This window comes from Ovis aries, chromosome 4, assembly GCF_016772045.2.
Source record: "Ovis aries strain OAR_USU_Benz2616 breed Rambouillet chromosome 4, ARS-UI_Ramb_v3.0, whole genome shotgun sequence".
In the NCBI taxonomy this organism is placed as follows: domain Eukaryota; kingdom Metazoa; phylum Chordata; class Mammalia; order Artiodactyla; family Bovidae; genus Ovis; species Ovis aries.
Window position 1 is genome coordinate 45,764,610 of NC_056057.1, and position 13,816 is coordinate 45,778,425.

The 13,816-nt window shown below is 37.9% G+C and overlaps 1 protein-coding gene across 1 annotated transcript in view; it reads right to left on the reverse strand.

The window, feature by feature from the left end:
- The window catches only part of FBXL13 (F-box and leucine rich repeat protein 13), a 224,236-nt gene that overhangs the window by 136,582 nt on the left and 73,838 nt on the right, over positions 1-13,816 (reverse strand). Inside the window, exons 8-9 of the mRNA XM_027968573.3 lie at positions 9,896-9,991; positions 7,053-7,185 (exon numbers count right to left, since the gene is read on the reverse strand). Of these exons, the coding sequence (XP_027824374.2) occupies positions 7,053-7,185; positions 9,896-9,991 (229 nt within the window). The remainder of the gene's footprint in view (positions 1-7,052; positions 7,186-9,895; positions 9,992-13,816) is intronic.

The following is a 13,816-nucleotide window of genomic DNA, read 5'->3' on the forward strand; positions in this document are numbered from 1 at the left end:
ACTCCCGGAGTTCACTCAGACTCATGTACACTGAGTCGGTGATGCCATCCAACCATCTCCTCCTCTGTTGTCCCCTTCTCCTCCCGCCTTCAATCTTTCCCAGCATCAGGGCCTTTTCAAATGAGTCAGCTCTTCACATGAGGTGGCCAAAGTATTGGAGTTTCAGCTTCAGCATCAGGCCTTCCAGTGAATATTCAGGACTGATTTCCTTGTGGATGGACTGGTTCGATCTCCTTCCTGTTCAAGGGACTCTCAAGAGTCTTCTCCAACACCACAATTCATAAGGATCAATTCTTTGGCACTCAGCTTTCTTTATAGCCCAATTCTCACATCCATACAGGACCACTGGAAAAACCATAGCTTTGACTAAATGGATCTCTGTTGGCAAAGTAATGTCTCTGCTTTTTAATAAGCTGTCTAGGTTGATCCTAGCTTTTCTTCCAAGGGAGCAAGCATCTTTTAATTTCATGGCTGCAGTCACCATCTGCAGTGATTTTGGAGCCCCCAAAATAGTCTCTCACTGTTTCCACTGTTTCCCCATGTATTTGCCATGAAGTGATCGGAGCAGATGCCATGATTTTAGTTTTCTGAATGTTGAATTTTAAGCCAACTATTTACTCTCCTCTTTCACTTTCATCAAGAGATTCTTTAGTTCTCCTTCACTTTCTGCCATAAGGGTGGTGTCATCTGCATATCTGAGGTTATTGATATTTCTCCCAGCGATCTTGATTCCAGCTTGTGCTTCATCCAGTCCAGCATTTCTCATGATGTACTCTGCATATAAGTTAAATAAGCAGGGTGACAATATACAGCCTTGACATACTCCTTTCCCGATTTGGAACCAGTCTGTTGTTCCATGTACAGTTCTAACTGTTTCTTCTTGACCTGCATATAGATTTCTCAGGAGGCAGGTCAGGTGGTCTGGTATTCCCATCTCTTTCAGAATTTTCCACAAGTTTGTTGTGATCCACACAATCAAAGGCTTTGGCATAGTCAATAAAGCAGAAGTAGATGTTTTTCTGGAACTCTCGTGCTTTCTTGATCCAACGGATGTTGGCAATTTGATCTCTGGTTCCTCTGCCTTTTCCAAATCCAGCTTAAACATCTGGAAGTTCATGGTTCACGTGCTGTTGAAGCCTGGCTTGGAGAATTTTGATCATTATTTTGCTAGCATGTGAAATGAGTGCAATTGTGTGGCAGTTTGAATATTCTTTGGCATTGTCTTCCTTTGGGATTAGAATGAAAACTGACCTTTTCCAGTCCTGTGGCCCCTGCTGAGTTTACGAGAATCCCAGGGATGAGGGAGCATGGTGGGCTTCCATCTATGGGGTCTCACAGAGTCGGACACGACTGAAGCGACTTAGCAGCAGCAGCAGCAGCTGGCATATTGAATGCAGCATTTTCACAGCATTATCTTTTAGGATTTGAAATAGCTCAACTGGAATTCCATCACCTCCACTAGCTTTGTTCATAGTGATGCTTCCTAAGGCCCACTTGACTTCACATTCCAGGCTCTAGAGTCTGGCTCTAGGTGAGTGATCATACTATCATGATTATCTGGGTTGTGAAGATCTTTTTGTACAGTTCTTCTGTGTATTCTTGCCACCTCTTCTTAACATCTATTTCTTTTAGGTCCATACCATTTCTGTCCTTTACTTTGCCCATCTTTGCATAAAATGTTCCCTTGGTATCTCTACTTTTCTTGAAAATACTGCTAGTCTTTCCCATTCTATTGTTTTCCTCTATTTCTTTACATTGATCACTGGGGAAGCTTTTCTTATCTCTCTGTGCTAGTCTTTAGAACTCTGCGTTCAAATGGGTATATCTTTCCTTTCTTCCTTTGCCTTTAGCTTCTCTCCTTTTCACAGCTATTTGTAAGGCCTCCTCAGACAACCATTTTGCCTTTTGCATTTCTTTTTCCTGGGGATGGTCTTGATCACTGTCTCCTATACAGGGTCACAAACCTCCATCCATAGTTCTTCAGGCACTCTGTCTATCAGATCTAATCCCTTGAATCTATTTGTCACTTTCACTGTATAATCTTTAGGGATTTGATTTAGGTCTAGTGGTTATCCATGCTTTCTTCAATTTAAGTCTGAATTTGGTAATAAGGAGTTCATGATCTGAACCACAGACAGCTCCTGGTCTTGTTTTTTGCTGGCTGTATAGAGCTTCTCCATCTTTGGCTGAAAAGAATATAATCAATCTGATTTCAATATTGACCATCTGGTGATGTCCATGTGTAGAGTCATCTCTTGTGTTGTTGGAAGAGGGTGTTTGCTGTTTACAAGTCAAGCATTTCCTGAACTGATCTCATCTTGCCAGTCATCGAGTCTGAGTAGAAAAACTGCAGTCAAGTGGAGCCTCTCATCCCTTATGAATCTGTTTTGCTCAAGTTCAAAAATGCAACTCTTGGACTTAAAAACCACTATCTATATCCTTGCCAAATGTATGCTCAAGTTTTTCCTCATATATTCTGGCTGCTGCTGCTGCTGCTACTAAGTCACTTCAGTTGTGTCCTACTCTGTGCGACCCCATAGATGGTAGCCCAAGAGGCTCCACTTGTCCCTGGGATTCTCCAGGCAAGAACACTGGAGTGGGTTGCCATTTCCTTCTCCAATATACTCTGGCTACCTACCAATATTTTAACAGGCATTTCCCAGCCTTGCTGTCATCTGTCTTTTAAACATTTAAAATAATATGTTAAAGTTAATTTTCTTCTAAAGTTTTTTATAGATAAGGATTACCAGTAAAAGTCGTGTGGCTACTCAGCCAAACAGCCTGAAATATCAGCCAATATTTATCTTCAATCCAACAAAAAGTGAGAAAGTCAAACTTCTTACCAGAAATGTGTATAACTTTGCTACTGCTAAGTCACTTCAGTCGTGTCCGACTCTGCAACCCCATAGACGGCAGCCCACCAGGCTCCCCCATCCCTGGGACTCTCCAGGCAAGAACACTGGAGTGGGTTGCCATTTCCTTCTCCAATGCATGAAAGTGAAAAGTGAAAGTGAAGTCGCTCAGTCGTATCCGACTTGTAGTGACCCCATGGACTGCAGCCTACCAGGATCCTCCGTCCATGGGATTTTCCAAGCAAGAGTACTGGAGTGGGGTGCTTTAGGCACATCAATAAATCAACTGACCTCAACTAGGGGGGAAAAAACTGAAAAAGCTGAAACATCTCTGAGATTAAGTTTTTAATCTTTGATAGATTTAAGGTTGTTGAAATGAACAGTGATTTTATTAAATAAGCTATGGCAACCAGACACCCCCATAAGGCCTACTGCCAGCAGCCCTGGGAACTGGCCCCATCCTTCAGCTGGTGAACACCAGCCCCAAGACCTGCCAGGCCTCACAGCCAACCCAGTGCGCCAATAACCACTGAACAAAGCAGGGTCTTTCCACCAAACACACCCAGGGCCAGCCATGTCTACCAGACTGCCCACTGTAGTTGGCCCTGCCACAACAGAAGGACCCTCGCAGCCCACACTGAGGACAGCCCTAGAGCATTTAACTCTGGTAACCAGTGGGGAGTGTGCTGCTCAGCCCCATAGGACATATCCTACATAAGACCACTCTTCCATGATTGGTAAGTTTTTTACATTTCCTAAACACATAGAAATAAAAACAGAGACTTAGGCTTAATGAGATAACAGAGAAATAGGTTCCAAATGAAGTTAAAAGGCAAAACTCCAGAAGAAGAACTAAGAGAAATAGAAATAAACAATCTATGCAATAAAGAATTCGAGGTAATGATCATAGAAGTGCTCAATTAATTGGGAGAAGAATGAATGAACACAGTGAGAAGTTTAACAAAGAGTTAGAAAAAAAAAACTGAGGAATACCATAACTGAAATAGAAATATACTAGGAGAAATGAACAGTAGATGAGATGATACAGAGGAACAGAACTGGAAGAGTAGTGGAATCACCCAATCTGAAGAGAAAAAAAAAACAAAACAATTTCTTTAAAATAAGGATACTTTAAGAGACTCCTGGAAAAATATCAAGTGTACTAACATTGGGCTTCCCAGGTGGTACTAGTGGTAAAGAACCCACTTGCCAATGCAGGTAGATGTAAGAGATACGGGTTCAGTCCCTGGGTTGGGGAGATCCCCTGGAGGAGGGCACAGCAACCCACTCCAGTATTCTCCAGTGCTCTTGCCTGGAGAATCCATGGACAGGGGAGCCAGTCAGGCTGCAGTCCATAGCACAGCACAGAGTCAGCGATGCCTGAAGCAACTTAGCACAACTGCGTGTACTAACATTTGCATTATAAGAAGAAGAGAGGAAAGGGCAGAAAACTGGAAGACATGATAGCTGAAAACTTTCCTAACCCGGGAAAGGAAACAAACACTCAGGTCCAGAAAGCACCAAGAGTCCCAAACAAGATGAACTCAGAGGTCCATACCAAGACACACAATAATTTAAATGGCAAAAATTTAAAAAGAAAATCTTAAAAGCAGCTAGGGAAAAGCAACAAGGGAACTAACATCAGCTGACTTTTCAGCAGAAACTCTGCATGCCAGAAGGAAGTGGCATGATATTTTTTAAATGATAAAGGGAAAAACAATACTCCACAAGGCTACCACTCTGATTCAAAGAAAAGACCAAGAGTTTTAAAGAGCAACAAAAGCTGAAAGTAACTGGATTTACAAGAAATGTTAAAGGGACTTCACTAAGTCGAAAAGAAAAGGCCACAACTAGGAATATGAAAATTACGAAAGGAAAAGATGTCATTGGTAACGGCAGGTATCAAAGGCAATAATATCAACCGCTTATAAAACTAGTAGGAAGGTTAAAAGACAAAAGTAGTAAAATCATCTATATCGACAATAAGTAGTTAAGAGACACACAAAACAAAAAGGTGTGAACTGTGATGTCAAAAACAGTAAACTTGAAGGGGAGTAAAAATGCATTCAAACTTAAGAGAATAGCAACTTAAAATTTCTCTACATAAACTTCATAATAACCACAAAACAAAAATGTAAAACAGGTACACACACACAAAAAGAGGAAATAAATCCAAGTAAACACTGAAGACAGTCACCAAATCACAAAGAAAAGAGAACAAAAGAAGAAAAAGTAATAAACTGGTTTAAGATGGCAGACTAAGTACCTGTTTCAATTTTCCTTTCCTACCCAAATTACCAGAAACAAAATTTTCTAATCTATCATGTCCTTGGAAAACAACAGGGATGGTCTTGGTGGGTCAGAAATTAATAGTTCCTAAAAATTCAAATGCAAACATTACCAGATTGAATGAGGAACATTCAGAAGATGGCTGCTGTAAAAGTGTGAAACAGCATTATATCTTTGTGAAGGTGTATCCCAAAAATTAGAATATACAGTAATATTAACACTATTATCATTAAAAATATGAGAAAAGGATTCAAGAACAAGACAAGATAGCTGCATATCCTTGCTACCAGAAAAAGAAGTAGAAGATATAAGAATAGGAATGAGTGGAATATTTCCAGATGATATGATAGTCTACCTAGAATACCCAAAAGAATCAACTGACAGAGTATTAAAACTAGGAAGGCCGTTTAGTATATGATCAGATAAAATGACATTGTATACGAAACCATCGCTTTCTGCAGCACCAGCAATAACCAGTCAGAATAACTCCATTTTGTATTTTTTCAATTAAAAAAAATACAGATAACTGTTGAAAGCCCTTGTGAACCTCTTCCCCATTTCATTCAACTCTCTCCATCTCAGAGGTAACCACTATCTTGCATTTGGAGTTTTTCATTCACATGCATGCTTTTCATATTTTGCTATCTGTGTGTGTGTCTGTGTATGTGTATACAAGTGACCTTAAATATATAGTACTGAAATTATTTCAAAATATGAAGTATATAGTATTATTTTACACATTGAAAACTTGTATGCAAATGGTATTAGATTATATATATATCATTCTGCAACTTGCTTTCACCCATTAATATCTTTATCATTCATATTGATATTTTAAAATCTATTTTTTCTGTCATTTCCAGAAATATATATATGGAAACTTAAAAATGCACCTCAAAGGACATATATTTTAATGCAATGGGCTGAATGTTTGTGTCCCCCCAGAATTCATATGTTGGAATCCTCATCCCCAATGTAACGCTATTAGGAGGTTGGGACTTTGGGACATAATTAAGACGGAATTCTTATGAATAGGATTAATGCCCTTATTCAGGGGATTCCAGAGAGCTCTCTCTACTGCTCTTTACCATATGTGGATACAGGAAGAATACAGAAGTCAACAACCAGAACAAGGCCCTCACTAGACCCCAACCAAGCCTAGGCACCCTGGTCTTAGACTTCCAGGCTTTAGAACTATGAGAAATAAGTTTCTGTTGTTTATAAGCCATCCAGCCAAAACAGAACTTTATTATAGCAGCCTGAACTAAGACAGTTAAACAAAAAGTTTACAAAGCAAGTTAGAAAACTTGGAAATAGCCTCAGGGTCCATCAGCAGGAAGAAAGTTAAATAACTATGGTATAGCCATAGTATGGTATTCCCTAAAATCAGGGAAATAATTTTAAGTACTTAAAAATAATAGTAGTAGTTCTGTATAGTAGTTCTGTATCTACTGACATGAAAAGATTTTCAGGACATAAAAGAAAATATAAAACAAGATTATTCCTTTAATGTTAAAAATTAAAATTGTGTATTTTTAATCACAAATGCTTAAATGTATTTTAGAAAAACAGAAAAATTGACAATGTTGAGTACCACTGGGTAAGTGAATGGGTTTGAGAGAGATGAAAGTAGAGTTTTTCTTCTACTGTCTATTATTATTTCTTTAGTGAGAATATGTCCTTATATTGTGGATAAATTGATGATATATAGATACACAAATGCTAGACAAAAAAAAAATCAATGAGAATGACCAAAGGACCAGGTCTCAGGGCATACAATCCAGGAAGAGCTGACTGTATTATGGGACTTTTAAATAGTTTTGATAGGCATTCTCATGGCCTAAGACTGTAACTGCAGTTTCCATTTTAAAATACAGGGAAGCAAGACAAACAGTTGACAAACATACTTACTGACAGATCTCAAAGTTTTCAATCGGAGAACACAACCACGAAAATTCAAGCGCAGCACATTTAGACGCCACCTTTGCAAAATAGACATTATATATTTATCTGTGATTATATTTTTTACTGCAGAAAAATCGATCTAAAAAGGATAAACAAAAATGTTAAGAAATGAGAAAGATCTTTGGCATGTGAAATTTTAAAATATTTTTAAAGCATCAAAGAACTAAAATTTCTTTATCTCATCACTCTCTTTTGTTTATTAGGGTTTTTGTGGTCATTCCCAGGTTTAATTACAAACAAATTCCAAATGTCTAGTCCAGGTTGACAGCTGGGAGGGCAGGGATCTCACATCCATCACCCAACAAGAGTCAATTGTCATGGAGTGCCTGGATGCCTGCCCCCCATCGTTCCAGGTGAGCCCCAAGGCTTCCCCCTACTTCAATGTTAATGGACCCTTCTTCATTCATCACTAATGTGTGCCTGCTTCTTTTTTCATGAGCACAAACTATACATTGAGTGCTTGACTATGGAAAGACAATATAGTATATGGATTATTATGGCTTTTCCATAGCTCATAAGTTTGTAGGGGTAGTTCTAAAGATAAGGAAAGATGATCTGAATGCAGTGTATAAAACTGAAAAGCACAGAATTTTCTGTAACCTCTGAATGGCCAGGGCTGGTGGATAAACAACAACATGGTATTTTTTAACTGAAGTATAGTTGATAACAATAACATAGTGCTAATACTACCTTTCAGCTAAAAGGTTAAGTGTACTGAACATCCCATTTCTTATTGCTTTCTGAACAAAGTTATTCTTCATGCTAAAATGTTTATTACAGTTATGTCACATTTGAGCACTCACAAATAAAGACAGAAATAATTGTAAATGAAGAGCAATAGATAATTGTAGAAAGAGAAATTTGCTGAACAGAAACTAACTTCCTGCTCTGGCTTTGCTCTTCTCTGCCATGTACTCATATTTTCTCCATCTTTACCCAGTGAGGTCTCTGGGCAGGAGTGTTGGTTTTTTCTGCCAGTTTTCTGTAAGATTTGTCCTGATTTAATATGGTACATATTCTTTCTTTCCCAGACCATTTGGATTCAGTTTATTTCTTCTTTACGGGTTTTCCAAAGGAAAAAGTGACACCCCCTAATCTGTCACGTAAGTAAGAGATTTATTATTTTAAATCAGTGGTTCTTACTGTGGTCCAGGGACAAGCAGCAACAGTATCACCCAGGAACTCACTGGAAATGCAAATTCTCAAGCCCTTTCTCAGAAGCACTGAGTCAGAAACTCTGGGGGTGGCAACCAGCAATCTAAAAATCCCTTCCGATGATTCTGATGCATTCTAAAGTTTAAGAATCCCTGCCTTCAACTAAAAATTACATCTAACACAGGAATACTAAATTTAGTAGCTAAGAGGTGTTAATTAAGACAAGCAAATTTTTTTAAATTACCATTGCTACATAAGGTAAGAGTAGAACACTATAGTCAAGAATGGAATGGTGCTCTGATGGGATGTAAAGATGCTGTGATGATTATGGAGCTAGAGTCCTTGTACCTTGCCAACTCCTCTTGGGTTCTTTGTCAAAGTTTCTGCAGAATGACCCCAATCACTTATTCATAGGTCAGTCTGAGCACATGATATCATTAGTCCTCCAATCAATAACAATTAAGGAGGGGTGGTAAGGCCAGCTATTGACTGGACATAGGCAACAAGGAAAATGCTGCCACTCCAACATTTGTTGATGGCATAAATGATCACAGTTATTAAGATTAAAGCAGTCATCCAAGAAAAAGAAAAGAAAGGTCATCAAGGATAATATATGCTTATTTTTATCATTGGCTAAGACCTACCACCCAATGTTTTTTTGGAATGAAAAATAAAGCATGTTCTACTTTACGGGAATAGTACAAATATAGTGCAATGACAAGAATAATACAAGAGGCATGAGCCTAGGAGTCCACATTAGAAAATGTCTGGATATATATATGTCTGCTGCTGCTGCTGCTGCTGCTAAGTCACTTCAGTCATGTCCAACTCTGTGCGACCCCATAGACTGCAGCCCACCAGGCTCCTCCGTCCCTGGGATCCTCCAGGTAAGAATACTGGAGTGGGTTGCCATTTCCTTCTCCAATGCATGAAGGTGAAAAGTGAAAGTGAAGTCACTCAGCAGTGTCCGACTCTTCACGACCCCATGGACCACAGCCTACCAGGCTCCTCTGTCCATGGGATTTTCCAGGCAAGACTACTGGAGTGGGGTGCCATTGCTTTCTCCAATATATATATATGTCTATATGCATGCAAACACACCAAGAATTATCAAACAAGCTTTGTTTACATGTTGTCTATTTTAGCCTGATTTCAGGCTCAGTAGTTTTCTTTTCTTCCCTTTTACTCTATATTTTGTGCTGCTTTGTTGTGTTTTTCTTTGAACTAAGAACAGTAGCTAATATTTATTGAGTGCTGCCCACATGCCAGACTCTACAATAAGCACCTTTCTTGCATTTTGCTTAGTCTATCTCTGGAGCTCCTTGAGTAAGGCAATGTTAAGCCTAACTCAGATATAATAGAGCTTTATTTCAATCCAAAAAATAACATGCAATTTATTTCTACTATTTAAATTAGAAAATACTTCTATCAAATCTCTTCAAATAACATTTTTTTATCTTTTCCTTCAGGCTGTGCCTGGACAAAAGTGAAACAAGTGTACCTCCTTTTTGTGATCCCATGTTGTGGAGCAGGGAAGAAGGTAGTCCCCATTACTGCTATAAGGTGGCCTTATAGCAGTCTATTCTCCTTTAAGAACTAGAATAAAGACATAGCCTCAGGTAGTGTCTACTTACACCATTCCACAATGAGCCCATTTGTGTCATCAACAACCAGGAGCGATTAACTTGACCACATATTACCAAATCTCTTATACTGAGGTAGGAGAAAATCTAAACACAAAGAAAAATAATACACAATTTTGAAAAACATGTGAATTTTGATCTAACTCTTGCATTTTCCATTTGTGTGTGTCTGTGTCTGTGTGTGTGTGTTAATAAGGATAATGCAATCCATATATTGTGGTAGCAGGGGTTTATGTGCTTGCATTTTATCTAAAGATAGAAATTTCATCTAGAGTTCTAGAACTTATCTGATGATGCCTTTGATATAGTGTGATCAAACTGATAGTTGCAGAAGGACGGTGAAGAAGATAGGTAGATTTATTTTGTTTTCTGAATGAAAGTAGCATTCTGCTAGAAAGTGAGTGATTTCCCTAAATGAAGGCATTCAATAATAATTTGCTGAGATGAACTGGGTTCTTTTTAAAGTTACAGGATTCTTGGGAATATACTTAAAATGTATGTTGTAGTGAGTTGATATATGTATACATTGTGAAAGGATTCCTCCATCTAGTTAAACACATCTAACATTCACATATATATCTCTATTTTAATTAATTCATTTTTATGAGAACATTTACGTTCTATTCTGTTAGCAAATTTCAATTTTACAACCCAGTGTTATCAGCCATAGTCACCACGTATCACTTTAGATTCTCATCTTATCACCTTGTTCATATAATAGCTAAATGTTTATACCCTTTTTCAAAACTATGAGGTAAATAGCAGCAGAAACCCAGCTGATGCAAGAAATAGCAAACTGGATTATTTAAGATAAAATTACACAGAGGTAGAAAGAGATGGAAAATATGAAGGAAGTTAAGAGCACATTATATAACATAAAAAGGTTATAGATAACATTATACAACCTTCTATATATACCCTTATAGAATTTCCAGAAGAAAGGAAGAGAGCAAATGGAAATCAAGGCAAAACCCAAAAATATTACAAATAAAAATGCTTTAGAAAGATGAAAAGCAACAATTCTCAGATTTAAGAATCACAAGAAATCCCAAACAGGATACTTATTCCATGGCTTTGTAGTGAAATTACAAAAGGCCATAAGCAAAGGAAAACCTTAAGTGCAACCAGAGACAGATTATCTACAAAAGAATGTCACTTAGTCTCAGAAAGCAAAAGTCAGCAGAAAATACTTATCAATCTTAGATACCACATATAAGCAAATTACAACTCAAGGATGAGTATTAAGTAGACACCCTATGACAAAGATTGAGAGAGTTTGCCTCCAGTGGACCCATCACAAAAGAACTTGTAAATGATGTTTATGTAAGAAGAAAGGAGTGAGATGAAATAGTAATGAGGGGCAAACAAACTAATAAGGATAGGAGTAAACCCAATAACCTTATAAAAACATATAATGATGATGACTAATGTGGGGGGTACAAAAACCAAGGGACAAAACCACTAGAAAATACTAATATTCTAAGACTGGAGAGAGTAATCAGAGTTAAAATGTTCTAAATTCTAGTAATTATTCAGGAAGAAAGTTTAGATATTCACTTGCTTTAAGCCTTACTAAGGTAAATGTGCATGTTAAAAATATTTAAGTGAAACCATTGAAATAGAAGAAATAGAATGGATATCTTCTAAAATATAAAAATGGGGAATGGGAATAGCTTTTTAAATTCAACAAATAAAGTCAGGAAAGGACAAAACAAGGAAGCACATAAAAAAACAAATAGTATAAAATGAAATGAAAACCTGAATCTAAGTATATCTAGTAATAATAAACTTAACAAAATTCACCAGTGGGAATGGAGAAGGAAATGGCAACCCATTCCAGTATTCTTGCCTAGAGAATTCCATGGACAGAGGAACCTGGTAGGCTGCTGTCCATGGGGTCGCACAGAGTCGGATATGACTGAAGCGACTTAGCATGCATGCATGCCTTGGAGAAGGAAATGGCAACCCACTCCAGTATTCTTGCCTGGAGAATCCCAGGGACAGAGGAGCCTGGTGGGCTGCTGTCCATGGGGTCGCACAGAGTAGGACACGGCTGAAGCAACTTAGCAGCAGCAGCAGCAGCACCAGTAGTAAGACAAAGATTATCCCTAATAATGTTTTTGCTTTTAAGTTTTTCCTTCTTACATTAATATAGCTATCAAAAATCTCCTTTCAGTTGTGTTCACCTTGTTCAGCATTGTACTTTAGGTGGATTTTTAAAGTTTATCTGATAAAGAAGGTCACTACATTATAATTAAAGTAATTCTAACAATCTGCTAAGGATATATAACAATTCTAAATGTGTAAGCATCTGAAAACATAGCCACAAGGATACAAGGAGAAATTGACAAATGCACAATCATGATGAAAGGTTATATCAGAACTCTGAATTGTTGATAAATCATTCTGAGGAAATCATCTTTCCTGGATTCCTCAGTGCTCCTGCAAAAAACTCTAGCCTCCGGAGACACAGAAATCTGTATGACATAAAGATAATGTTTTAAAAAATAAATAAAAGTAATATTTTATCTTTACTTCCTCTATAAACACTTTACTTTTATGTGAACTACAGAGATTAGATCTGTAGCTATTTGTTTAGTTAATTCTCTGATCTGAAAGGATGATAAAAATTTTCTTTTCTCCCCAAGAATATCAAATGTGTATAATCCAGCCTACTTTCCTAGGTCAAGCTCCCAAACTGTCAGGAAGATCCTTACTAATTTACATTCAAGGAGATATGGGTCCCAGGACCTTGGCAACATCTCTATGTCATAAAAATCAGAGATGCTTATTTTTTATCTGGCCCTTGGAGAGATGTATTTAAGCCCTGCCTCCCTGATAGGTCAGTTGGTAAAGAATCCACCTGCAATGCAAGAGACCCCGGTTCAATACCTGGGTTGGGAATATCTGCTGGAGAAGGCATAGGCTACCCACTCTAGTATTCCTGGGCTTCCCTGTGGCTCAGCTGGTAAAGAATCCACCTGCAGTGCAGGAGACCTGGGCTCAATCCCTGGGTTGGGAAGATCCCCTGCAGAAGGGAAAGGCTACCCACTCCAGTATTCTGGCCTGGAGAATTCCATGGACTGTATAGTCCATGGGGTCACAAAGAATCTGACACGACTGAACAACTTTCATTAACTAACTCCCTCTTTTATTTATAAAGACGTTGTTACTACATTGGATCCACCCATATAAGCAAGGATAATCTCACCATCTCAAATTCATTAACTTACTCACATCTGCTAAGACTCTTGCCTTGTATTCACAGGTTCTGAGGATTTGGTGGGGTACAGGGGTGGGGTGAGGGAGCAATTATTATTCTGCCTATCATACTACGTAAGGCAATGAAGGTGAAAGTGAATTTCCCCTAAAGTCAGGAACACGACAAGGGTGCCCACTCTCACCACTACCATTCAACATAGTTTTGGAAGTTTTAGTCACAGCAATCAGAGAAGAAAAAGACATAAAAGGAATCCAGATTGGAAAAGAAGTAAAACTTTCACTGTTTGCAGATGACATGATCCTCTACATAGAAAACCCTAAAGACTCCACCAGAAAATTACTAGAGCTAATTAATAAATATAGTAAAGTGGCAGGATATAAAATCAATACACAGAAATCCCTTGCATTCCTATACACTAACAATGAGAAAACAGAGAAATTAAGGAAACAATCCCATTCACCATTGTGACAAAAAGAATAAAATACTTAGGAATAATTTACCTAAAAAAACAAAAGACCTGTATATAGAAAATTATAAAACACTGATGAAAGAAATCAAATATGGAGAAAGAGGAATCAATATAGTGAAAATGAGTATACTACCCAATGCAATCTATAGATACAATGCAATCCCTATCAAGCTACCAATGGTATTTTTCACAGAACTAGAACAAATAAGTTCACAATTTG